This window comes from Musca vetustissima, unplaced genomic scaffold, assembly GCF_032173495.1.
Source record: "Musca vetustissima isolate MV318-11 ecotype Yass unplaced genomic scaffold, APGP_CSIRO_Mvet_v1 utg22238, whole genome shotgun sequence".
Classification (NCBI taxonomy): domain Eukaryota; kingdom Metazoa; phylum Arthropoda; class Insecta; order Diptera; family Muscidae; genus Musca; species Musca vetustissima.
Window position 1 is genome coordinate 63,500 of NW_026881336.1, and position 25,156 is coordinate 88,655.

The window sequence follows — 25,156 nt, forward strand, 5'->3', positions numbered from 1 at the left end:
AATGTCCAGCTCAATTTTTTCTGGTGTCGAACAAGGTCCAGCCATTGAGGTATTTGCCTTGAATCGTGCTTTCCAAGAGGATAATCATCCCAAAAAGGCCAACTTGGGTGTGGGAGGTAAGTTGTTGAATAGCTTAGCTTACAATATTGTTTGGGGTCGCAGTTGCAAGCGATTTCTTCCTCTTTCATAATTGTATTTGTCATATTTTTTTACTACATACATGCATAGTATTCCCTCCCCAACATCTTCCGCTTATTTGGGTGGCTGACTGGCCGACTAATGATGAAAGAGAGAAAAGTACATACACACACTTCCGTAACACTTTAACAATTGTCGGTGTACACCTCAGGGTGTCGCAGCTTCGTGATTGTTTTGCATTCATTGCTGCTGCTGTGCGGGTTGGGAATTATTTGCAGATTCTGTTTTGCTATTTTTTTTTTTTTTGAAAACAAATTCATATTTATAATACATTTTTTTACTTCTAATGAATATTGTACGTCTTATATTTTTTTTGTTTTCTTATTTATATACGCAAATTTGTATTTGATGTTTATATTTTTTGTTCCCCCCATCTAATGTCGAGAAGTGGATGAACACTTCTGATGATGTATGGTTGAATACTAGTATCATCATCTTCTTTGTTCCAAGTAGTCTCAACGACAAATAGAGGTCACAGTAAAGGTCATATGGAGAAGGGAGAAAACAATAACAATTGCCATAGAAAACCTTTTCATGAAAAATTTAAACGTAGTAGAAAATTCATATTTTTGTAATTTTGAATGAAAGCAATTTTATTGAAAGCTCTGTTATGGGAAATTTGAATAATTAATTTAAAACAAAGGAGAAGAAATCGTTTCTATTTTAGGAAAAAAAGTATTCGATTTTGTTTTAATTGTCCAGAGTACATATTTTTATCATAATTATGGGAATATTTTATACTGTTGGGAAATCGAGTTTGTACCCTGTATTATATAACCGTATAAAACACATTTCAAACATATAGCTTGAAAATCGGTTACAAATTATTGCTTGACAGGTGGTGTAACATTCGGCCATCGAACGCTCAGTTCTACTCGAACTATTTTTTTATAAAGTCTTTCCGCCTAAAAACAGGTCAAATTTTCGACTAGGCGTACGAAATTTAAATTAAAATTCTATTCAACAGTGATGGAATGGTTGTTAGAAATTTCTTCTATTAACGGATTAACGAAATTATTGTCAAAATAGGAAATTTTTGATAAGACACAGAAAATTAAAACGAGTACAGACGAAATCGTTTATAATCGGCGGAATTGGTCCTTAGAAGCGATAATAAAAATATTGATTTGTTTTGTTAATCGGTACTAAATCTCTCAACTAAAAATTATAAATATAGGTCCACTTTACCGTGTAGCCCCGGGTAAACACAAGAATTATTCTGCATTTTTAAAAATCACAGAATTTTTTTCATTATTGTTAATTTTTTTTAACATCAAAAAACCCCCTTATATATATATATATATATATATAAAACGTTGTCCTACAATTATACCCTACAAAGTATACAATTCTAAGAGGATTAAGTCATATGCTGTAATCATTCTACCTTCGGTGGATATGGAGATAAAAAACTATAAAGTCAGGTTCGAGAATGAAACCTATCAGCCCGCATTTAGGACTACCCCCTAAATACCCCGCCTAATTGGTATTTTTAATATCTAGCGTGAACGTGACGCATACGAAATATTGATCTAGCGGCCCCACCCGGAATTATATCCTGTAAATTGCGTTTTTTTGAAGATTTTTATACACATGTTCCATTCTACCATGCATTGTCAATTTAGAGATTTTAGAAATAATCTCCATTAAAATTTGCTGAAATTTGTATTTTGTTTACAAGTCCAAAATTCTCGGTATAGGTCCACTTTTTGGATTGCTCCCTATATTTTTATATAAATTTAAAGTAACCTATATCCTTGACCAATCATAAAGCTTTTTTATTTTTTTAGTAAACTTCCATTCATTAAACAATTTCCAGAGTAATTTCGGTTTCGGGCAACTATGATTAAAATTAGGCTCAGGGAGCCGAGCGTGTTGGTACTCCCTTTTTTAACGAAATTGATAAAAAGTCTGGATGCAGAGGTCGTTGGACCGGTGACTATCTTCGTGGGTAGTCAAGCGGCTCGTAAAGCCATCAAATCTTGTTATATCAAATCTGAGGCCGTCCTCAAGTGTAGAGCAGCTTTGGAAGAATTTACAGCTATGGGCTGTGTTGGGTAACAGGACACCGTGACATCTTGAGTAATGAGAGAGAGCAGACGAATTAGCTAGACAAGGGTCCCAATCCACTGATCTAGCAATTGACGACTCAATCAAACCACCCATATGTAATCTTTACCGGAACTTGGAGGCGTTCTTCGATGAAAGAGCCTATGAACTTTGGCACAACGAACCTAGGTGCAATGTGTCAAGATCCATTTGGCCGACTCTGTCTACCAAAAGGACACACTTACGGTTGAACCTGAGCAAAGCTGAAATAAGAGTAATGACAGGAATCATTACTGGTCATTGCAATATCAGGGCCTTTACGAGTAAATGGGATCATGATACGATTACTGTAGACTCTGCGTTGACGGAGACAATTGAGCATCTTCTGTGTCACTGTCCAGCCCTATCTTACAGGCGACAGAGACTAGTGGGTGCTCATTTTCAACCGAGTCTTAGCTTCATCTCAACAACTGAATCTGCTCCAATCTACAGCATAATTAGAAACCTAAAGTGGTTGGGAAAGTGCAACATTGCCACGTAATATATCTTCTGTGCGATCTCTATAGCCATCGATATTATTTCAAACATACCTTCTTACGTTTTCTTGTAAGCTTCTCACCTCTCTTTATTTCCCCAATCTTCTCTCCCCTATAAAACTCTCCCTATAATCACAATGGACCTGACGGTCTTAGAGTGCTGCAGCCTCATAAGTGACTGCACATTCCCAAACCTAACCTAACCTCTATAACATGAATAACGACAATTTTTATTATTTCTACTTGGATTATACTTAAGAAAACACAAAAAATACAACATAGGATTCGTGACTATATCGGCATATATAGTCACCCAGACTAAGGCAATATAAATATATTCGATATTTCTTTTATTGGAGTGGAAAATCGCGGTTCAAAGGGTTATATATAAATTTTTCCCATCAAAGTGTAAAAAAATAAAACAAAATGAAAATGTAATTTAATTTCATTTCTTGTTATTGAAGAAACGTTTAGAGTAATTATTGTGTTGCTGTTGTTAACTGACTGTGTGTGTACCCTTCAGATAACGTATGCAACAGGTAGGTAAATCGCAAACCCAGGTGCTTCAAGTAAACAATTGATAAGTATACGATATGGCTTGAGTTATTATTTACTTTCTTTGGTATTGGAAACAAAACCTTCCGATGTGTGTGTGTATGACCACGTATTAAAAATGTTACTTATATTTATAGAACAAAACACAGAGATGTTTTGTTATACCATGCAAGACTGTTGCATTTGTATACGTTTTTTACTTTACAAATGTATAAACTTCAAATATACATTATAAGTTCCTGAAAAGTTTACTGAACCACTTCTGTAATACACGAAATGATATTTTTAGTTGATGTAGAACAAATCGAATTTCGCGCTAACATTCACAAATTTAATCATACGCTTTTAATAATCTTTATACGGGTTTCTTTTATCACGATTTGAAGCAATAAAAATAATCAGAATCGTAATCTATTATAGCCGTGTAAATCATATTAAATGAGATAATATTGTGTGTGCGCGCATATACATACTCAATAGCTATTGAATATATTGTTGCTACTACTGATCTGATAGTTTTGTTTGCATTCTAATTGAGATATCGAAAATGTGACAATGTATAATCTATTTGTTAAATAATACGAAAAGAATATGTGTGAACATTTTAAAACAGAACGGGAAAACGCGATATGCTATACCTACTTGAGCACAATGTGTGTTGTGAATCCAATTAATAACATTTCTTCTCAATGAGATGTTAATTAGTTCACACTCACACACACTAGATGCAATTTCCAATGAATTTGAGTATGAAAATACATTTGGAATGAATGGAGATCCGATACTTTGTTTTGGCCTTCATTTTCTTGTTTTATTTTTTCTAAATAAGTGTAACCGATAAATGGTGTTGTTGTAACAGTCCTACTGGAGATACAATCCTTTTGTGGAATGATAAGGATAACCTAGAAATTTGTTGTCTTGTATTGTTTGTATTTTGTATTTTGACATCGTCGACCATCTTTAGGGATACATTTTAGAAGAAAGGCGACATGTGGGTTCTTCGGCCGTGAGAGTCAAGCTCCACAAAGTAGTTTTCCCTTTATACACAATTTTCTGAGACAATGAAAAATATCGAGGGTATCTTGTTAAATTTATCACACATCGGAATGATTTTTTTGTATGGCAAATTATTATGTTAAAGGACAATATGATTGAGTGTATATAAAATTTGTCATTTTGTTTGCAACACCTCGAAGTATTCACCGGAGACGCCACAACCTAACCCACAAAGTATATATATTCTTGATCAGTATATAAGTCAATTTTGATTTACGTATGTCCGTCTTTTGAAATCATGATAGAGATCGTAATATTTAATATAGAGCTCTTGCACAGACATTGCTAGTAATTCTAGTATGAGTGGTATTGCAAATACGATATATCGGTCCACGTTTTGTTGTAGCCCCATTATAACGGCATCCGACAATATTTGATATTTTGGGGACTTTTAGCACGTTTTCAACCGAATTGACTGTAATTTGCTACCTTGCGTTTTTATTGTATAGCACATCTCCGGAGTAAAAATTAATAATATTGACACAAGTTTCAGTGTATCCCCCATTTAGCGGTATATTTCAATATTCGAGATCTTGGACACGTTTTTCAACCAAATTGGCTGTATTTTGGTATTTTAGGTTCTCATTGTACAGCACATCGCCGTACTAAAAATTGTTAATATTGACCCATGTTTCCGGATAGCCTCCATATAATGATTTATTTTAATAATCGGTATTTTGGTGTTTGGCTGTAATTTGGTATTATTTGGGTGTCAATATTCTCACTAGCGAAAATTAAAAATATCGATCTACGTTTTGACTAGCCCCATATGACAGTAGCCCCACTATGCGGTATTTTGAAAATTAAAAACATGTGTTTCTCGTGTCTTTTTCAGTATGTTTAAGGTCCTATTTTGTTTGATGCTTCCCATTACTTGTTCCATAAGACGAGCTTAAAAAGATTTCTAGGCGCATCGGAAAGACCATGTTCCGAAATGTTATCTTCCACTTGATCTTTCCATCGAATTCGTTGCCTTCCCCCTTCTGCATGAATCATCAGTTGGCTCGCTTTTATATGCCTTTAGTGCTGGGGTATCCTCTTTCATTCTCACAACATGACCTAGCCAACATAGCCGCTGCAGCTCGATACGTCTATGTCCGGGACTATATGGACATCATGTTTCAGCCGACGACGATATTCACCGTCATCGCAGATCCCCCCATAGTTCTTTCGAAGACATTTTCTCCCAAACACTCCAAGAGCTGCCTCATGCAAGTACCCATGCTTCTGATCCATATAACAGAACGGGTAGTATCATCGTCTTGTAGAGTGTTAGTTTAGTCTGGCGGTAGTTGGCCTTGTTTTTGAATTGTTTACTCAGACCATAGTAGCATCTGTTGGCCTACATTATCCTTCTCCGAGTTTTAAAACTGATGTCATTCGTTTTATTTATGGGGTACCGAGGTATATCAAATTCTTTGACTACCCCGAAGCTGCAGTTTTCAAGTTCCATAGTTGGTCCGAGTCTACGGGACATCTTGTGCGTTGATATCATCAGTTTTGCCTTCTCGCCATTTACTGTCAGCGCCACTTTGGCTGAATTCTTCTCAATTCGTTCAAAGGTTGCTGTTACCGCTTGCAATGTTCGCCCCATTATGTCGATGTCGTTGGCTTAAGCGAGTAACATGTTTTGTTTGGTGTACAGAGTGTCATTTCTGTTTCCTAGCAAGATGTTAAAAACGTCACACTAGAAGCTGTTACCTTGCTGAATCTTCGTTCGGTATTAAACCGAACCATATATTAACGATTTTGCATAATGTATTCATAATAATTGGCCAAATAAGGCTTTGTGTACATGTAAGAGTTTAAATAAATAAATAAATAAAAGGCTACTCGAGCTCCTCTCCGACTTTAACTGCTGACCTTGTACCAGTTAATGTTATCCTGCATAGCCGTATTTGCAGGAATGCCAAACGCAGACGACATGGCTTTAAACACCTTTGAGCGGATTGGGCTGACGAATGCGGTTTTGTAGTCTACGAAAAGGTGGAATGTGTTGATGTGTTTTTCGTGAGTTCATTCATTCAATAAATAGTGTTGCCTGTACTGAAAACTATATATGACCTTTTACGATTCTGCCATGATAGAATCCATTTTAAATCGCATTCTTTCAATGACATACAAACGAAATCGTAGGAAAATATCTACTAAATTGTTTGGCTATTTTCTTCATATCTCCATCTTTTCTTCCTACATTTTTATTGTTAATGTTATTTTTGTTGACGATGTTAAAATTGGATTGTATATTTAGCTAGTTCAGGTGACATCATATAGGCTTCTTTAAGTTTCGTCGTTCTTGTGGAACAACATTGTTACTAAGTTTTCCCACACAAAAAAGGTCAACAACTTTCTACAAAAGATTACTTTGGTTATTAATTGACAATATTTAGAATACACAGATAGTTATGTTATTTTACAAATACGTAGGATTCATTATCGCCTCTCGAAATAGCAAATTACTAAATTTGTAAAAATTTTGTTTTAACTTAGTGGATAATGTGCCCTTCGAGGCACCAACATCATATTTTAAATTTTCGTTCTTTATTTATTTTATTGTTATTTGATATACTTGAAATGTCTCCAAAGCCGACTTATATGGTATGATGATGCCTTGTTGTCGGGGTACATCTGTTTTTGACACTTCAAAATTTTGTTGTATTTCTAAAGAGATTTCTGCAAGCTTAATAAACAATCAATTTTTAATAATGGGTTCGTCGTCGTTGTTGTTGCTTTTGTGAATGATTGAAACAAATAAAACGAAAATATGTGAGTGAGTGCGTGTGTTCACATTTGTTTCTAATTGAACTTTTCAAACTAAACAAATGACTTCAATTCCATAGAGTCCAACAAATTGATGATGTCTGCTGAACACGACGTGGCAATATCTGGACAATCCTATAATGATCAACAACATTGCGCAATCAATGACGTTGGAAGCAGTAGTAGTAGTGCACACCAAGTCTCCAACGCAATTTCAGATTTCGACGATAACACAACATCGGCCCCGAACACCGTGCAATCTTCCGTCACAAATGGCGCACCGTCATCATCGTCAACCGATACAGACCTAATACGTTACTCGCGACGCTCATTGTTAGCCCTACGTAAAGAGCATCACTCGTTGCAACATCCCGAATGTGCACTAAAACCTGAACTGCAGATATTGTCCATATGGACGTGCCGCTTACGCAACGAGTTACAGTATTTGGGCCTGTGGAAAGCGCCGAATAATGGCAATCAGTATGGCAATTGTACGGGCGGACCGGGTTGCTGTTCGAATGATGGTGGTGGTTGCGACGGCATTGGTGGTGATGACACGGCCTATGAATTGACTAATGATGGTCCCGGCGGTGGAGGTTATGTGGGTGGCCTTCACCAGCCGCCCCATATGATGGGTGGACCATCATCGTTGTTGGCTAGCAAACGTACTGTTCGTCCAAGATTTATGAATCCTCAACGTGGTGTTATACACCCTGCCGGTTCTTTAGGTGGCAGCAGTGGTGGCATCGGCAGTTATATTGATCATCGTAGCATATCTTCTTCCCATTTGATGCCGGCCTTTGCTAAGCGTCGCTCGGACACTCTGCCCGGCAAGCCAGCCGACGGGCAAACCGCACCGAATCTGCGCAGCACCAGTGCTAGTAGTGTCGGTGGTGGTACTAACAACGACAATGACAGCAGCGATGGTAACGATGAGCACAAAGCTGCTGCTGATTCCCATGGTTTGTCTGGAGGAAGTAATCTCAAACGAAAGGAGCTCTTGAAACCTGTTGGTATGTATAAGACCTCGCCTAATGCACGTCCTAGCAAAGATGATCCATATGCGGAGACTCAGCAAAATTGGCCATTGGGTTTTGGTGGGCCTGGTGGCAATAAGAAGCTAACCTACGCACGGCGTATAGGCAGTGGTCGTCTTGTGCCCCGGGAAAATGGCTTCTTTGGTGGGGGTGCTCTGCGACCACCCGCTGACGGCAAGCGTGGTGAAAAGGAGAAGTTGTTAACGCCGCAGGGTAGATACAGTGACAGTCCTGTTACTGGGATTGGTGTTGACAAATTGAATCTTCGCAACACCTCAGCGCGTTTTGGCGGTGATGCCCGGAACTCAGAAAGGCCCCACTATGATCGCCATGTTTCAGCCGACGCCGGTGAAACTGATAAGTACGATAGCAGCACTGCGGCCGGGCAACGTACTATGTCGTTTCGTAGCCGAGGCTTTATGGGCGGCAGCAGTAGTGTCCTGGAGCATCGTGATTTTAAGGACTTTCGCGAAGCAAGAGATATTCGAGCTGGCTCCCCTCGTGAAAGGCGAGAATCGCGAGAGTACAACAGGTACAGTAAAGACGAACCCGAATGGCTTAGTGAAGGCCCAACTTCTCAGCATGATACAATCGAATTGCGTGGTTTCGAGGAAATGGATATGGCCGACGTGACAGAGCCTGCGAGAGCAAATGGTGACCGAGAGCGAAAACCCGGAAGCGATCGAAAAGATTCGGAAAGTTCCTTGTTCAATAGTAGCAGTAATTTGAATTTGAATACATCAACCAAAGATAAAGCAGACGACTCTCAAGAAGCCATAAACTCCGAAAACAACGCTAAATATGAAGTCAGAGACTCCGAAGCTGCCGATGCAGCGCAAGAGAATGCCAATACTGTGGAACACAAGGACTCATCGCCCAAAGAGAACTCTTCGGCAAATTCAAGCCTCAATGCGAATGTAAATTTGGACAACACTATGGAAAAACAGGCCGAACAAGTTGTGGCTGCTTCCGTCGCTGTAGCTGCCGCTGAAGATGCCGCGGCGGTGGCTGCTGCAACAGTCTCAGTACCTCCGAACGATGCCGTGAATATAACGGAACAATTCTTTGAAAGATTCCTTAATATCGATACTTTGGAGAGTACCCTTATCGGTGGGGGCCATCAGCCGTCTTTGCCATTCAACGAATCTGCTGGATCATCACGTTTCAGCCGTTGGTTCCGCAATAGCAGTGAAACTAATAATAACAACGATGTAACAAATGACATAACTTCGCCACTAATTGGAGAAGAAAAACGACAACCTCCACCACCACAACCACCTACAAATACTGACCTTAACGAAAATCATCATGATGTAAACTCATCCCTGATGGCATTCTTTAAAAGCGGTAATGTGCCCACACCAGAGTTACCCAAAGGGTTTCCAGCAATGCCGGCGCCACTTAGCGTTGGAGAATTGGAGGCAAGAATGCGTAAAATGGATGCTGGTGGTCCAGAGGCTGGAAATGGCGGCGAAATCGGTGGTGGTTTCATAATGCACGGTCGTCCTCTTCCCCCTGAGGAGCAGATGCGGAACGCCGAAAATGGTTCACAAGCAAATGAGATGTCCGGACAAGATATTGGAGCATTCAGAAAACTGTTGGATCAATTGGGCGGCAAACCTAAATTAGATATGCCAATGAATTTAATGATTCCTCCCGGTGGTGAGCAACATATGCCTCCCATGCCAACACCAATTGGTATGTTACCACCCGGTATAATTCCGCACGGAATGCCGCATCCAACACCACCACCACTCAATATGCTGGATCATGAAGACATGCTGAAGTTAATGCATCAGCAGGCCATGATGCGGCGCCACCAGACAATGTTGAAAATGATACCGCCCCAACATCATCGAATGCCACCACAACAGCCATCGCCTCAGTATCAGCTACAACAGGGTGGTGCAATGGTCAACAAAAATATGCAACTGGGTGGGCATCATCCTCATCTCATGTCGCCAATCATGGGTAATCACATGCAGCAGGAACAGCCACAACAGCAGCAACAATCTCAACCCCCAGCAACGCAGCAACAGCCAAATCCCGGTGATATTATGCATGTTATGCAACAAGCCAGGCCTGTACATTCGCCTACACCATTGGCCTTTACGCCAACTTCGGTTTTACGTAAAATGACGGCAGAGAAAGAGAACAACACTCAGCAAACGCCAATGCCAATGGCATCGCCACAACAGCAGCAACAACAACAACAGCAGCAACAACAACAGCAGCAGCAACAACAACATCAGTTGCAACAACAGCAGCTTCATCAACAGCTACAGCAGCAACTTCAACAACAACAGCAGCAGCAACAACAACAGCAATCCCATTTGTCTGGTCCACCAATTCAAACGCCACCTCCTCTGCAACAACACATGATAAAACTCTCCCAACAGCAGCAGCAGCAACAGCAACAACAGCAGCAGCAGCAACAACAACTTCAACAGCATATTAACCCGCCTAGAATGATACTCGGAGCCGGAAATCCCCAACATTTGCAACAACAACAACAGCAACCCCAACCAATGCCACCAAATCCTGAGGTCGGCAGTCCTCAAATGCTCCCACCACATTTGAGAAATCAACAAATGGCTGGCCTTAAGTGGCCACCCGGCTTTATTGGCGGCCCGGCTGCCGCCCCAGCTCATCCATCAATGTTGAATGCTATGAACAAGCCGATGGGAAGACCTATACTTAAAGGTCCCGTATCTCAAGTCATCCAACATCCACAGAATCAACTTAAGCAACAAATCCCCAACCACTTGAATGACACCCAAAATGCTCAGAACCAAGCCAATGTGGGACAAATGCAACAATTTCCACAACAACAACAGCAGCCCCAGCAACCACCACAAGCTATGTTGGGCGGACATCCCTTCCCAGCACACTTCTTGCAAAATCAATCGCCTCAAAACAACCACCAACAACAACATCACTTGTTCCAACAACAACAACAGCAACAACGCTCAATGGAATTGCATCGTCAACAACATCAAATGTTCCAGCAACATCCATTCTTGGACATGGCCGTTGCTGCTGCCGTTGCCCAGCAACAACAACCCCAACTCGCCCATCATCAGCAACCACCATCGGCCAATAATGACAACAATTCTGCCACGAATTTAAATTACCAAGCGGACGGACGTCTGTCCCCCACAAGCAATGTGTTGGCTCAATGGTTTTCGCCTGAAGTTTTGGCCAAGGCTTCTGCAGGAAAGCTGCCGTTATTGAACATGAACCAGGCCCTAAGCTTGGAAGCATTGGAAAAGAGTATACAACATTCCTCAACGCCTGTACACAATTAAAACAAAACAAACAAAAAAGAAAGAAAAAACAAAAACGAGAAAGAAAACATGCTTATAAATTTAAATTATAATAAAATTGAAAACAAAAAGAGCAACAACAACAAATACACATAACAAGTTATTGTAATTAGTTGGATATTGAATCAATATGAACTCAATTCAATTCAAGAAAACAAAACTCAATTCATTTCAATCCTTTCTTTTGTAAATTTTGAATTCGACAGTTTTTTTCACAAGTTTGTGCCAAAAAGTGGTAAATAAAATGATAACAAGAAAGAAATGCCCAAAAGAAAATACAAATACAATAAATAATGACGTCTTAATACTACTTACATATTCCAAGCAAGGTCCTTCCCCACATTTAAAGATAGACTTTTCTTCTACTCATAGAGTGGATGACAAAGATCTGAATGAAGTACTTTTATTACCCACTCCCTACCCCATGTTTTGATTTTTTTACGAGATGATCGATGATCGCAAACTACTACTTGAAACCCCAAGTAATTTGTAAACTATAACCACTGAATAAGAGCAATAACTTTGTTCATCCTGTTCCTAAGACAACCTGCCAGCTAGCCAGCCAACCAGCCAAACACACAGAAGACGCACCGTCATCAAGTTACCATTCATACAATTTTTGCTTGCTTTGTCTTATGTTATTTCTCACTCTCTCTCCCCCCCACTGCATATTTCAGTTTTAAATAAGTAATTAAATATTGATTTTTTCTTCTTCTGCTACTACTTCTTTGTTTAAAAACATCAATAATTATTCGTTTAGATCAATATTTTCTTCTCATTTAAATTTATTGTATTTAAACAAGAAATAAACTTATTTTATTATAATTATAATCATTATTATTATTAGTAATTGTAAAAAGTTTGCTAAAAAAATGAAAAAAGAAAAAAAAGAAACAAACGGAAATAATTTCATCTGTTTTGATTTTAAATTATTATTATTCGAGATTGATGATTTTATATATAAATAATAAAAAAACAAAAATATGGAATGACTGATAATTGCTGATAACCCTGCATAGTTTATTGTTTTATACACACATACGCACGCATAAATATAGTGTGTGGAAATTGTGTTCTAATAGTAGTTTATTTTTTTTTTAGTTCTGATTTTTGTTTTTATTTTTATTATACTATTTGTTTTTATAGTTTATTTTCATTAAGCATATATTCACAACGCGACGCATTTAATTTATTTTGTTGTTATTATTTGTCATTTGCAGTATATACTATATTGTTCATTCTTTGACAAGCATATAGTTGTCGTCATGTGATTTGCGATAGCCACACACGTTTTTCATGGAGTATTGCTTTCTTTATCAGTTGCCAAGGGGTTCCCTTCCATGCTGGGGTCTATATATATATATACGTATCATACGTCAATGGCAAAATGCATTGGCGTAATAAAACGTAACGGTTATTGTAATGGGAAGAGTTATTTGCCATGCAATTTGACACAGCTCGTTTGTTTGGGTCAATAGATAACTGCATTGAAATTTATGAGAATCGATTTTGATCTATTAGTTATTGCTATGTGGGCGTGGAGCAGGGACGTAAGTAGGGGGGGGGGGGGCGGCCCGGGGACATGCCAATTATTTCGCTTCTAAAATCATGCACACGATAAATTTGAAAGAAAAAATATTTTTTGTATTATGTTCTTTCAGAATTTTTATTTTAGTTTTTCACTGCTAGGGCAAACAGGATTTGTTCCGATGATCGATGTTCCGCAATGAAAAGGAAAGCCAGAGATAGAACCTACGCAGTTACCATTATGCGACGCGTTTCGCCATTGGTTAGCGGCTCATTAGGCAAATTTGATTAGGTTGGTGGTTTTTCCATAATTTTAATATTTTTTTCTGGAGAGGCAGATCCTCACACAAAATGTTTTTATTTCGCTTCAAACTCAAACTTCCATGGCAATATTTGTTTGAGCGTGCATCGTTATCAATAGGATTTCTAATGTTTTTGAGTTTAAAATATTTATAATGTTCGAAATGGTCATCGAATAACTATTGTGGCGACATTTTGGATAAAAATATTTAATACTTATGTATATTTTTGTAGTCAGCTCCTTTTAAATTTATTAGCCAAAAATTAACACAGAATAGCTGATTTTTCCCCAAAGCGGATTTTTTCACTATCGAAGTTAATTCAGAATAAGGGGAAAGTGAAAATGCGAAAAAATTCACTGCGAGTTCTGGTTCAGAATAACTTTAAAGGAAAGAGCGAACACATTCACGGTGAATTGATGTTCAGAATAAGGCTGATAAAATACAAAATCGTCTTATAGAATAAGTATTGTGTAGATATTTTTCATAATTATATTTAATACTTATTTAATTCTTATATTTTTGTAGTCAGCTCCCTTATCACCCTTATTCTGGACATCCAGTCTTAACTTCTACTTTTTCCATCAATTTTATCTATACTTGCTAGCATCCAACGTCTTTAGGATGATCAAAATGGACTATATGTCACTTAGTGGAGCGACTGTCTTTCGACAGTGGCACTTACTCTAATCTAACATACTAGGATGTTTTGTTTTGGGTAAGCGATTGGCTCGCAAAAAATTTCAATATAGGTCCATATTTTGACTCTCCTTGAGCCCGCTATACAATCTAGGTCCATATTAGCGAAATTTGGCATTCCGGGTTGTTATGGATAATAAACTTCTACGGAGAAAAATGCATTTTGGTATAGCCTCCGATATAATAATAACGACCAATATTTTTTCAACTGAATTGTCTGTTGTTTAGCATTCCCCCTATAAGAGTACCATCCTTTTTTCGGATTCTAGCCATATATACAAACATTTGTGTTTATTATTCCGCTTTATTTGAGGATAAAAACCCTATCAACATAATTTAAAGGATTAATGATCACTTTCTATGGGATAGGATTGGGAATATAATGAGAAAATATGCCAAGACGGAAGCATCCGACCAATTAATAGCCCTCAATTCATTAATCTGAATAATGGATAAACGAACCGCCGACGTCTTTATTAGCCTTATATTAATAAATCTATTCTACCGCTTGAAATAAGTTTGGAGAATGATAACATTAAACAATCGGTTACCATCATTTTATATTTTTAAACTGTTAAAAATGATTGTTATTTTCTCCGTTAAAAATAAAACTCTTTTAGAGATTTTTATGTTTTCCGTCAAAAATAAAAGTCTTTTTTGGATTTTTATTTTTTCCGTCAAAAATAAAAGTCTTTTTGGGATTTTTATTTTTTCCGTCATAAAATAAAAGTCTTTTTGAGATTTTTATTTTTTTCGTTACTGTTTGACTCTGATGTTACTGTATGCAAAGCCAACATAATATGCCAGGCCTGAATCATCGTATGTGTTTGTCCCTTTACAAGTTTAGACTGCTCAGCAATCTTGATGGTCTCATGTAATCTGAAGAGTTTAATTTCAATTCTTTTCTTCCAAACATATACGTACATTTCAAATATTTGAAAATACTTCCCATTTTTTGAAAGTAGTAAATATGCCATTAATCGTTGACCTTTTCTAACAATGTATGTTGTCGTTATCAGAAAATCTCAAGTGTGAAAGTGATTATTTCACATAATAGATTAAAATTCGAAATACCGGAATTATCACCAACACCCCAATTGGCGTGTTTGTTGTTATGTTTAATAACATATCAACAACTCGGTCTGTAATCTATTGATTGCCAAACAAACAAAAACAATCTATAACAAGAATAACAATATTGAATTACAAGCAAAATTAGTTCTGATATGCTGGCTATCTCTTAATGGGTTTCATTAGAGAACAATCAGTATGAAAAACAGTCGGCTTATTTACATTTTTATAATATATCACTTAATAATAATATTTCACTTAATTTAGATTATGTTTACACACACATATTGTGAGATATAATAAAGGTTTTTAACGTAAGTATATTTAAAAGTTTAAATTGTTATTCCATGTACTTAGCCTATATCTGGGTAGTATTAATTTCTAAAAAACATTGGGATAATGAACAAATTTCGTTAGAATCGGACGGGTCAATTTTTGCCCACCATGAGGTTATTTCACAAGCGTAAATTTTTCGCTTTAGCTCGCTCCCCTTATTTGAAAAAAATGGGATCTGTAGCTTCGAATTTTCGATAATGATGACGATAAATAAATCATGGAGACAATCAATTTGAAAACAAAATCTTGCCTGTAAGGGCGTTTTAAGTCTTTCTCATTGCTTTTATACATTCCGTGGCAATATTTGGTTGGACATGTGTCGTTATCAATAGGATTTCTAATTGTATTTTTCGCAAAAATAATTAATAGTTACATATATTTTTATGGTAAGCTCCCATTTTATTTGTTAGGGAACATTTTCGCACAAAATGTCATCAGATTTTCCCACTCCCTGTAATCCAGAATAACTAATTTCTCCACATAGCGGATTTGTTTTCGCTTTCGAACTTCATTCAGAAGAAGGGGAAAGCGAAAATTCAACAAAAATTTGCTGCGAGTTTTTGTTAGCATCTGTCTTATTCTGGACATCAATTACCCGTGAACTTGTTCGCTCCTCCCCTTAAAAATTATGCTGAACTCTAGGACTCGCAGCGGATTTTTTTTTGCATTTTCACCATCCTTTTATTCTGAATCAAATTCGAAAGCGAAAAAACCCGCTTTAGGGAAAAATTAGTTATTCTGGATTATAGGGAGTGGGAGAATGTGATGACATTTTCGCTAATATTTTTAAAGGGAACTGCCTACAAATATCTGGATGTCAAATCCACGTGAATTTACTCGCTATTCCCGTTCGACTTATTCTAAACAACATTTCACAGTGAATGTTTTCGCATTTCGACTTTCTTTTTATTATGAATTATGTTCGAAAGCGAAAAAATTCGCTTTGGGGGAAAATAGTTATTCTGGATTACAGGGAGTGGGAAAATGTGATGACATTTTGTGCGGAAATTTTCGCTAATAAATTTGAAGAGAGCTGGCTACAAAAACATAAGTAATAAATATTTTTATGAAAATTATCTACACAATCTACAAATTCAATCATGATTTAGAATATCAAATACTCAAAAACAACAAATAAAATGTCATTGGAAATCCTATTGATAATGGTGTTTTTACACGATATGTATTTTACATATGTGCTGTCACTTATTTCATCCATATGTAATTCCTTATGTGTGTCAAAATTAGCAGTGTACACAAAACATTTATTTTTGTGTTCAAATCGGCATATGTATTTTACATATGACATAACCTATAAACAAAAAAACACTTTTATTTTTTCTTAAATCAACATCATTTTTTTATTAAACACCTACAAACGAAATAATAATTTGTAATTGTTGCCTTTTCATCCTATTCTTTGAATTACAATTGAAATATTTTCTTCCAACAATGTGTTTCATTCAAACAGCTGATTTCCTAATGTTTCACATACGAAAATAGAGCGCGTCCTATTCGGAAAAAAATACATATGTAATTGCATATCGTTTTGACACATTGAAATTTCCGTATGTTTCACATGACGAGTTCGATTTCCATATGTAAAAAAGTGACAGCACATATGTAAAATACATATCGTGTAGAAACACCATAACCAAATATTGCCACGGGATGTAAGAAATATTTAAGCCGAGTTTGATGCATTTTGGAGGCGAAATAAAGACAATTTGTGTGAGGATCTGTCTCTCCAGAAAAAATATTAAAAATTATGGAAAAACCACATAGCCAAAATTTGCCTGATGGCGGCTCATTTTTTTAAACTAAAAAAAATTATGAAAGAACAAATACAAAGCTACAAAAAATATTTTTCTTTCAAATTTATCGTTGGCATGATTTGAAGGATAAAATAAAGCAGGAGGAGCATATGATAAAATAATTGGGCACTTTAAGATAAAATATCGAAATTAAATAAAACGACACAGAATTATGTAGTGAAATAATCTGTTGTGGTTGTTGCACCAAATTGCATCATAACAATAAACAGCTGTTTCACATGCCATATTTTCAAATTTTAATTTATTTTCTATAAATTACATAGCAGTTTTACAGAGAATTCTTGATATTTCAAATTTCCACCATTTCGAAAAATCGCATCCGCATCTCGCATTTCTTGCTTCTCCCTATTCATTCAGAATAAGGCGAGAATGTGAAAGCGAAAAATTGTTCACAAGCGAGATTTCTCCCTGACGAATATCCAGAATAAGGCTGAATAACTTTAAATGGAAGAATGAAACCAATTCTCGGGGAATTGATGTCAAAAAAAAAAACCAAAATATGCCATATTTCTGTTACTTCGGTTAAAAAATGCATTTAAATCTTACAAAATATTGAACATGGGACGACGGCATCTCTTTGACGGGGGCTCTATCTTAATTATTCAATATTTATTTGGGTATCTAAGGAATATTTCGGAGTGGGTTGAATTATTGGTTGGGTTGACTATTGAATGCTGCTCCTTACAGGGGAGTGGTTTCTTACATACATTTTTTACTGCACGAATGTTCGGTAAGTATTGTATTAAGTCCTGGCAGATACTGAGAATTGACTCTATTTCAGTCGTTTATTTTTAAGGTGATTTAAATCAATTTTTTCCTATATTGAGATATTTAAGTGATTGTGTTTGATTGGTTTCAAAAATATTGTTAAGTGGTATTTATTTAGTTTGTGTCATTATGCCCTTAAATATAACATAATTTATTTTACTTTACTAGAAATCCAAACTTTGTATCAGAACCTAAAATGGACATAAATCACTTTCAAAATAAACAACCCATTTAAAGACACGGTCCTTTCGAAGTTTTATTGTGACATCAAAAATTTTCTAATCGTGTCATGTCTTGATTTGCATGTATTCCAAAATAGATGTGTAAATCTAAAATGGACTTTAGAAACGATATTTCGCAAAATTTTAATCTATTCGCCAATCGAAATTCTAAATCTTTGAGTATTTCAAATGTTGTACCCTAGCCATATATAAATGTTCGTACCTTTGCGGAGTCAGATAAGATACCGTAAGCCCCACTCAAAAGTGAATTTTTTTATATTAAAAAAATCATATAGCAAGCAAAGTTCACTTTTGTACTCCTTATTCAATATATTATGACGGTACAGATTATTAAAAAATTTGCAAAAAATAAATGCTATAGTCGTCAATGTCACCGGCCGTAGGCGAACCACCACCAATGAACATCAATTAGCAATGAACACGAAAAAAATAAAATAAAATTGTGTCAATTGGGGTTGCCGACAGATATATACCCTCAGCCTATGGTTGGCAGAGGATTTACACACAGGTTTTATTATTCGTTTTATAAAAGTTATGTGTTTTCAACAAAAGAAAATTTACAAATAGATGTAGATTCGGACTTGATCTAGATTTGGGAAAGATAATAGGTTGTGCAAAGTTTGGATTTATTATTTTATAGATATTGGATTTATTTATATAGAACATTTTGACCATTTGTAAAGGAGGTACCAGAAGGCGTGGACCTATGGGTCCCATCTTCGGACTCGAACTAGTCTTGGTAAGGAGAATAGGTTGTTTAAAGTTTTGCTAAAATCAGACATTCCATTCGCCTGATATTGGATTTGTAAATATTGCACATTTTGACCCTTTATGGGGAGGCACCAGAAGGTGTGGACCAATGGGTCTCATCTTCGAACTTGATCTAGGCTTGGTAATGATAATAGGTTGTACGCCGTTTCGGATAGTCTGTACGCATGATATTATAAAAAAATTATTTTTACCACAATTTTTACCATTTTGTAGGGTAGGTACCACAATGAGTGTAGCGATATTCCACGAACTTGAACTTAGTTTGATAGAAAAATTACGATGTACAAAGTTTGAATGAAATCGTTTACTCCCTTCGAGTGTTATCGTGCGACCAGACAAACGGAAGCACATTTGTAATTCGACTTCAAGTTGTCTGAAACGGATTTGGTCCATAGAAACATGGTGGTCTAAAACAATATTCAAAAGTCTGAGGGTAAAAAATATGATACCCTACACAACTATATCTATGTTTATGCGGATCTATATTCCAAGTCTGGTCAATATTTCGAGATATTTGCACTGCATTTCAACCGCTCCTCTGCGGCATGTTTTCCAAAAAAGGTTTTGACCCGCTAAATATAAATATTTATTAGTTGGCCAGACCGCCTTCCCCATGAAAAATGTGTAATGTGCGGCTTATAACTGTGGCTACATTTCCACCCTGTTCTAATGATAATACAAAAAATTTAAAAATACATAGACCTTGGTATAATTATAGTATAACTCTCGCATCCTTATTCTTTCGCCTGATCCCCTTCTCCAAGTAAAATTTCGTGATGTTCGGGTCATAACTGCGGCCTCTAGTCCATTTGATCCCCTATTTATTGACCGAATAGGGGTCTTATTTGGTCCGAACCGGTACTAAGTGTAAAATTTTGTGACAATTGGTCCATAATTGTGACCGACGGTCGGACACACACATGTCTAGATCCACTCTGCTAGTCTAGATATAGCGATCGGTATATCGGTATACTTTTTCTTCAGATGTTCTAGCCACTTTTTTCATTGGTCTGATCCCCTTGTCCACGTAAAATTTCGTGATGTTCGGGTCATAATTGCGGCCTCTGGTCCATTTTATCCCCTATTTATTGACCGAATAGGGGTCTTATTTCGTCCGAACCGGTACTAAGTGCAAAATTTTGTGACAATTGGTCCATAATTGTGACAGACGAACGAACACACATGTATAGATCAACTCAACTTGTCTAGATATGACGATCGGTATTCTTCTTCTCGTTCCTAATTATTCCGATTCTATATTTTTTCTTCAGATGTTCTAGCCACTTTTTTCGCTACCGTAATTTTATCCTGAAATAAACATACCATCTAAAAGGTCTGCTTATTTGGAGAATTTACTAATAAATTTGTAATCCTCTACAAAATTTTAGAAGACATTTCACTCCATTGACATACATATCAGATTTGGCACAGCGCTTCAAAATTCAGGTTTGTGTTTAGACAATTTGCAGGATTCGTTCCCGCAACAGGCCCCTTTAATGTAACAACAATCTTGTTAAACTGAGTTTATAGACCGCAAGAAGAAAAAAACGGAAGAGAACCAAATACCTAAGTTTATGTAGGAATTAAAGCCACATAAATTCGTTATTATTATGGTCAGGAAATCGCTTTAGAGACATTAAATCAGGTACAACTCGGTGATATTATATCATGGGGGTTGTTTTTGAACGTGGACTTAAATTGAAATTTTTTTATTTATTTGTTGTTTGATTTATTTGATATTATATACGATCGCTTAAGCCGGGATTCTATTTAATATATCCCCTTCACAAACAGTTTAATTAATGACACCACCCATATATTTCTGAAGCAAATACCAATGGAAACTTTTACGATAGTTTAATTTTCATTACAACCTTCATTAACGTGTTGCGCCCATCGATTCATGTTGTGGCAAATCTTTGCAATTGTGTGGTTGGTTGATTCCATACTCCCTCCCATTCTGTTTACAATTTAATTAATTCACCCATTTCTCGTTCTTGTGTTCTTTTTGCAGCCTATCGTACCAGTGAGGGTAAACCATGGGTTTTGCCTGTTGTCCGTAAAACCGAAATCAAAATAGCCAGTGATGAGGCAATTAACCACGAATATTTGCCAGTATTAGGTGAGTATACTTTGTGTGAAGACTAATGGTGGTTACATTCGTTCGTATGTTCGTGGACAAAGTAAAGTTCAAAGTGGAAATGGTAATCACAACAAGGAGGATAGCAATAAAAATAACATTATTAAACCCATAGGGAATTTGATAATTAAGTAATTATCAAATGGCCAATTACTGATGAAAATATGTCGAGCTATTTAATCCTTAATGATCACAGAGGAATGACAAACATTTGAACATTATTAACCAAGTGCTGGAATTACTAAAATATATTTATTTTTAATTTTGTTTTTGCAAAATAGTCAGGCTTAATCCCAGTTTGTTGTTTTTATAAAAAAAAAAAATACAAATGGTATCCCAAATAACCCGCCAGACACTACTATTTATTTTTAATTTACAGGCACTGAAGCATTTACCAAAGCAGCTACTACATTGTTGTTGGGTGAAGATTCTCCAGCTCTTAAGGAAAACAGGGTTAGTTAAAAAAAAATACAGTCAATAGAATCATTAACTTAATTGAGCATTTTCTTTCAGGCCTTTGGTGTACAAACCCTGTCTGGTACAGGTGCTCTGCGCATAGGTGCAGAATTTTTACGCCGCCACATGAATCGCACTGTTTTCTATTACTCTGACCCCACATGGGAGAATCATCACAAAGTCTTTATGGATGCTGGCTTCCAACAGCCCAACACTTACCGTTATTGGGATCAAAACAAACGTGTTTTGGACATTGATGGTCTATTGGCTGACTTGGAAAAGGCACCAGAAGGAGCGGTTATTATTTTGCATGCATGTGCCCACAATCCAACCGGTTGTGATCCTACCCAAGAACAATGGGTACAAATTGCCGATTTGATTGAACGTAAAAAGCTATTCCCATTCTTTGATTCGGCCTATCAAGGATTTGCCAGTGGTGATCCTGATCATGATGCATGGGCTGTTCGTTATTTTGTTAAGCGCGGCTTTGAACTTTTCTGCGCCCAATCATTTGCCAAGAATTTTGGTTTGTATTGTGAACGTGTTGGTAATTTGACAGTTGTCTCCAATACCACCGACCACAAATCTGCCGTACAATCACAATTTACTCTATTGATTCGTGGCATGTATTCAAATCCACCAGCATTTGGTAGTCGTATTGTGTCGACGGTATTGAATAATGCTGATTTGAGACAAGAATGGTAAGTGGGGGGTTGTCGTTTGCGGATGATGACATTTATTATAACCATATCTATCATAAGAAGTATTTTGTTAAATTTAGTTTAAATCGGCTAAATATTGGAAATATTGTACCAAGTTTAGTTAAGAGAGTTGAGGACTAAGTTCACTATTTTTTCCTTTAAAAATTGTTAGATTTTACCAGTTTGATTTCATTTGTATTTAAATACTACGAATGGTTGATTCGGCTATGACGGAAATAGATCAGAATCAGATCGGCTATATTTACTTCGGACATTCTAGCCACTTTTTGCGCCATCGAAAATCCGTTCAGATTTAGATATAGCTCCCATATATTGTTTCGTCCTATTTTAGGTAAATGGTGCACCAAACTCCCAATATTCGTCCGATTGGGACAAAATTTTGCACAGGGTACTGAATTAGGTCTAGATTGATATATGTCAAGTTTTGTTGAAATCGGTTCCCATATATAGTTTCGTCCGATTTTATGTAAATGGGGCACCATACTGCCAATATTAGTCCGATTGAGACAAAATTTTGCACAGAGTACTGAATTAGGTCCAGACTGATGTTTGGACCTAAAATCGTTTCAGATTTAGATATAGCTCTCATATATAGTTTCGTCCGATTTTTTGTGAATGATGCACCAAACTCCCAATATTTTTCCGATTGAGACAAAATTTTGCACAGAGTATTGAATTAGGTCCAGATCGATGTCTTCGAAGTTTTGTTAAAATCGGTTCAGATTTAGATATAGCTCTCATATATAGTTTCGTCCGATTTTTTTTTTTTTTTGTGAATGGTACACCAAACTCCCAATATTTTTCCGATTGAGACAAAATTTTGCACAGAGTACTCAATTAGGCCCATACTGATATCAGCGAAGTTTTGTTAAAATCGGTTCAGATTTAGATATAGTTCCCATATATAGTTTCCCCCGATTTTTTGTGAATGTGATTGACCAAAATTTTGCATAGCGAATACAATTCAGCGCACCGAAGGCTTTTCACTATTCGCAACATGTGGATGCGTCCGATAATGGTGTTTTGGATTCTGATTTTATGGATAATTTCTCTATCAAAAATTATCCATTTAAGGTTCGCTGTAGGCCTTTATACCTTTATATGGTATTCCCCACTATTTGATATTTTGGGCATGTTTTTTAAAGTTAATTGGCTTTAATTTTTGTATTTTGGGTTCTAGTTGGTTAGAAGTACCCACTATATAACAGTACCTACCAAATTTCAGTATTTTGGGCAGATTTTTCAAATCTTCTTATTAACAACTATCAATATATTTTTCAACCGTCAGGGTCCTAGCCCAACCAGACTGTCTTTAGTTAGGTATTTCGTTTTCTCCTGGAAGCCCCTACAGATTTTAGATATTTTGAATGGTGGGGGAACCTAACAACGTTTTTATTTGTTTTGATTAGAATTTGCATAAGGGGGTTAACGTTTAACTAAGTTTTACTCCTTTTTGAGTTTGAATAACCCTCCCACACAATACCTCATTTCATTTCTCTCTTGTTTTGTTTTTTTAGGATGGAATGCATTAAAACAATGTCCAGTAGAATTATTAAAATGCGACAAGCTCTGAGATCTCGTCTGGAAGAATTAAAGACTCCTGGTACATGGAATCATATTACTCAACAAATTGGCATGTTCTCCTACACCGGTTTAAATGGTATGTGTGTGTTTATATTTAATTGTCATTTACAGATTTAAGAAATTATCTCTTTTTGTTTTTGCAGAAAAACAAGTACGCATCTTGATCGATGAATATCACATCTATTTATTGAAAACTGGACGTATCAATATGTGTGGTTTGAACGAGAACAATGTAAATTATGTGGCCGAAGCTATTAATGCTGCAGTTACTCGTGTCGGCAGTCAATTGTAAAACTAGCAGCTGTAATTGTTATATTAATATTTTCTAATAAGTTATTTAAAAATAACAATAAAACAGAAGAGATGTGCTAATTTTTCCAAGAGGTGAAATTGGAAAATATAAACTAAACTAAACGCCCAAATGGGATTTCTTAAATGGTTTCAGTTAAACGAAATGCAACAGTTTAGGGAATTCAAACCTGTGCGATATTGAGAGAAAACTTTGTCGTTTCGTTATTACACAATAAAATAACCCAATTTATAATTAGAAAATTGTCCCAAACAACAACAACAACTGAATTTACAAACAACAAATCAAAGCCAAATAAACATTACTCAACAAAATTTCATAAAAAATGATTTATTTATATATGAACTTTTTCAAGCATTTAGATCTAGTTAAATGTTTGCATTTCCTCACTTCACCCAAAAAGTAACACATATATAACCTATGAATGAAAATAAACACTGAACTATTTGTATACAGGCCAAAAGTAATATATACATATATAAAATAATTATACAAACAAATAACTTTACAATTTACAAAAATTTGCTAATATTTGTATAACTACAAACATTGTATTTTTTAAATGTGTTTTTACGAATTGTTGTTACTGATAAATGCATTTTCCGCAGGACACTAACACATCCACACAGATCTTTATTAAAAAAGAAAAATAAATTATGTAAACACTCGTCTGTTTGGCTCTTATCTATTGTATACACAAAAAAGCGAATACGATAGATATTTACTAAATAAAAAAAAAAAAAAAAAAAAAAAAAAACATGCACACAGGGTAAATATGAAATCAATTATGATATATTTAGATCATCAAACATGTTTATTACATCAAATATGTAAGGAAACTATTTGTATTTGTTAGCATTTAATTGATTAGCAATTGAA

General features: G+C 36.1%; 1 protein-coding gene across 1 annotated transcript; it reads left to right on the plus strand.

The window, feature by feature from the left end:
• LOC133327309 (aspartate aminotransferase, cytoplasmic) lies at positions 1-24,305 on the plus strand. The gene is made up of 6 exons (XM_061535873.1): positions 1-116; positions 21,080-21,187; positions 21,585-21,658; positions 21,719-22,362; positions 23,901-24,043; positions 24,111-24,305. The coding sequence occupies exons 1-6, from the start codon at positions 2-4 to the stop codon at positions 24,257-24,259; spliced, it is 1,233 nt and encodes a 410-aa protein (XP_061391857.1). The 5' UTR covers position 1; the 3' UTR covers positions 24,260-24,305.
• The last annotated feature ends 851 nt before the right edge of the window (positions 24,306-25,156 follow it).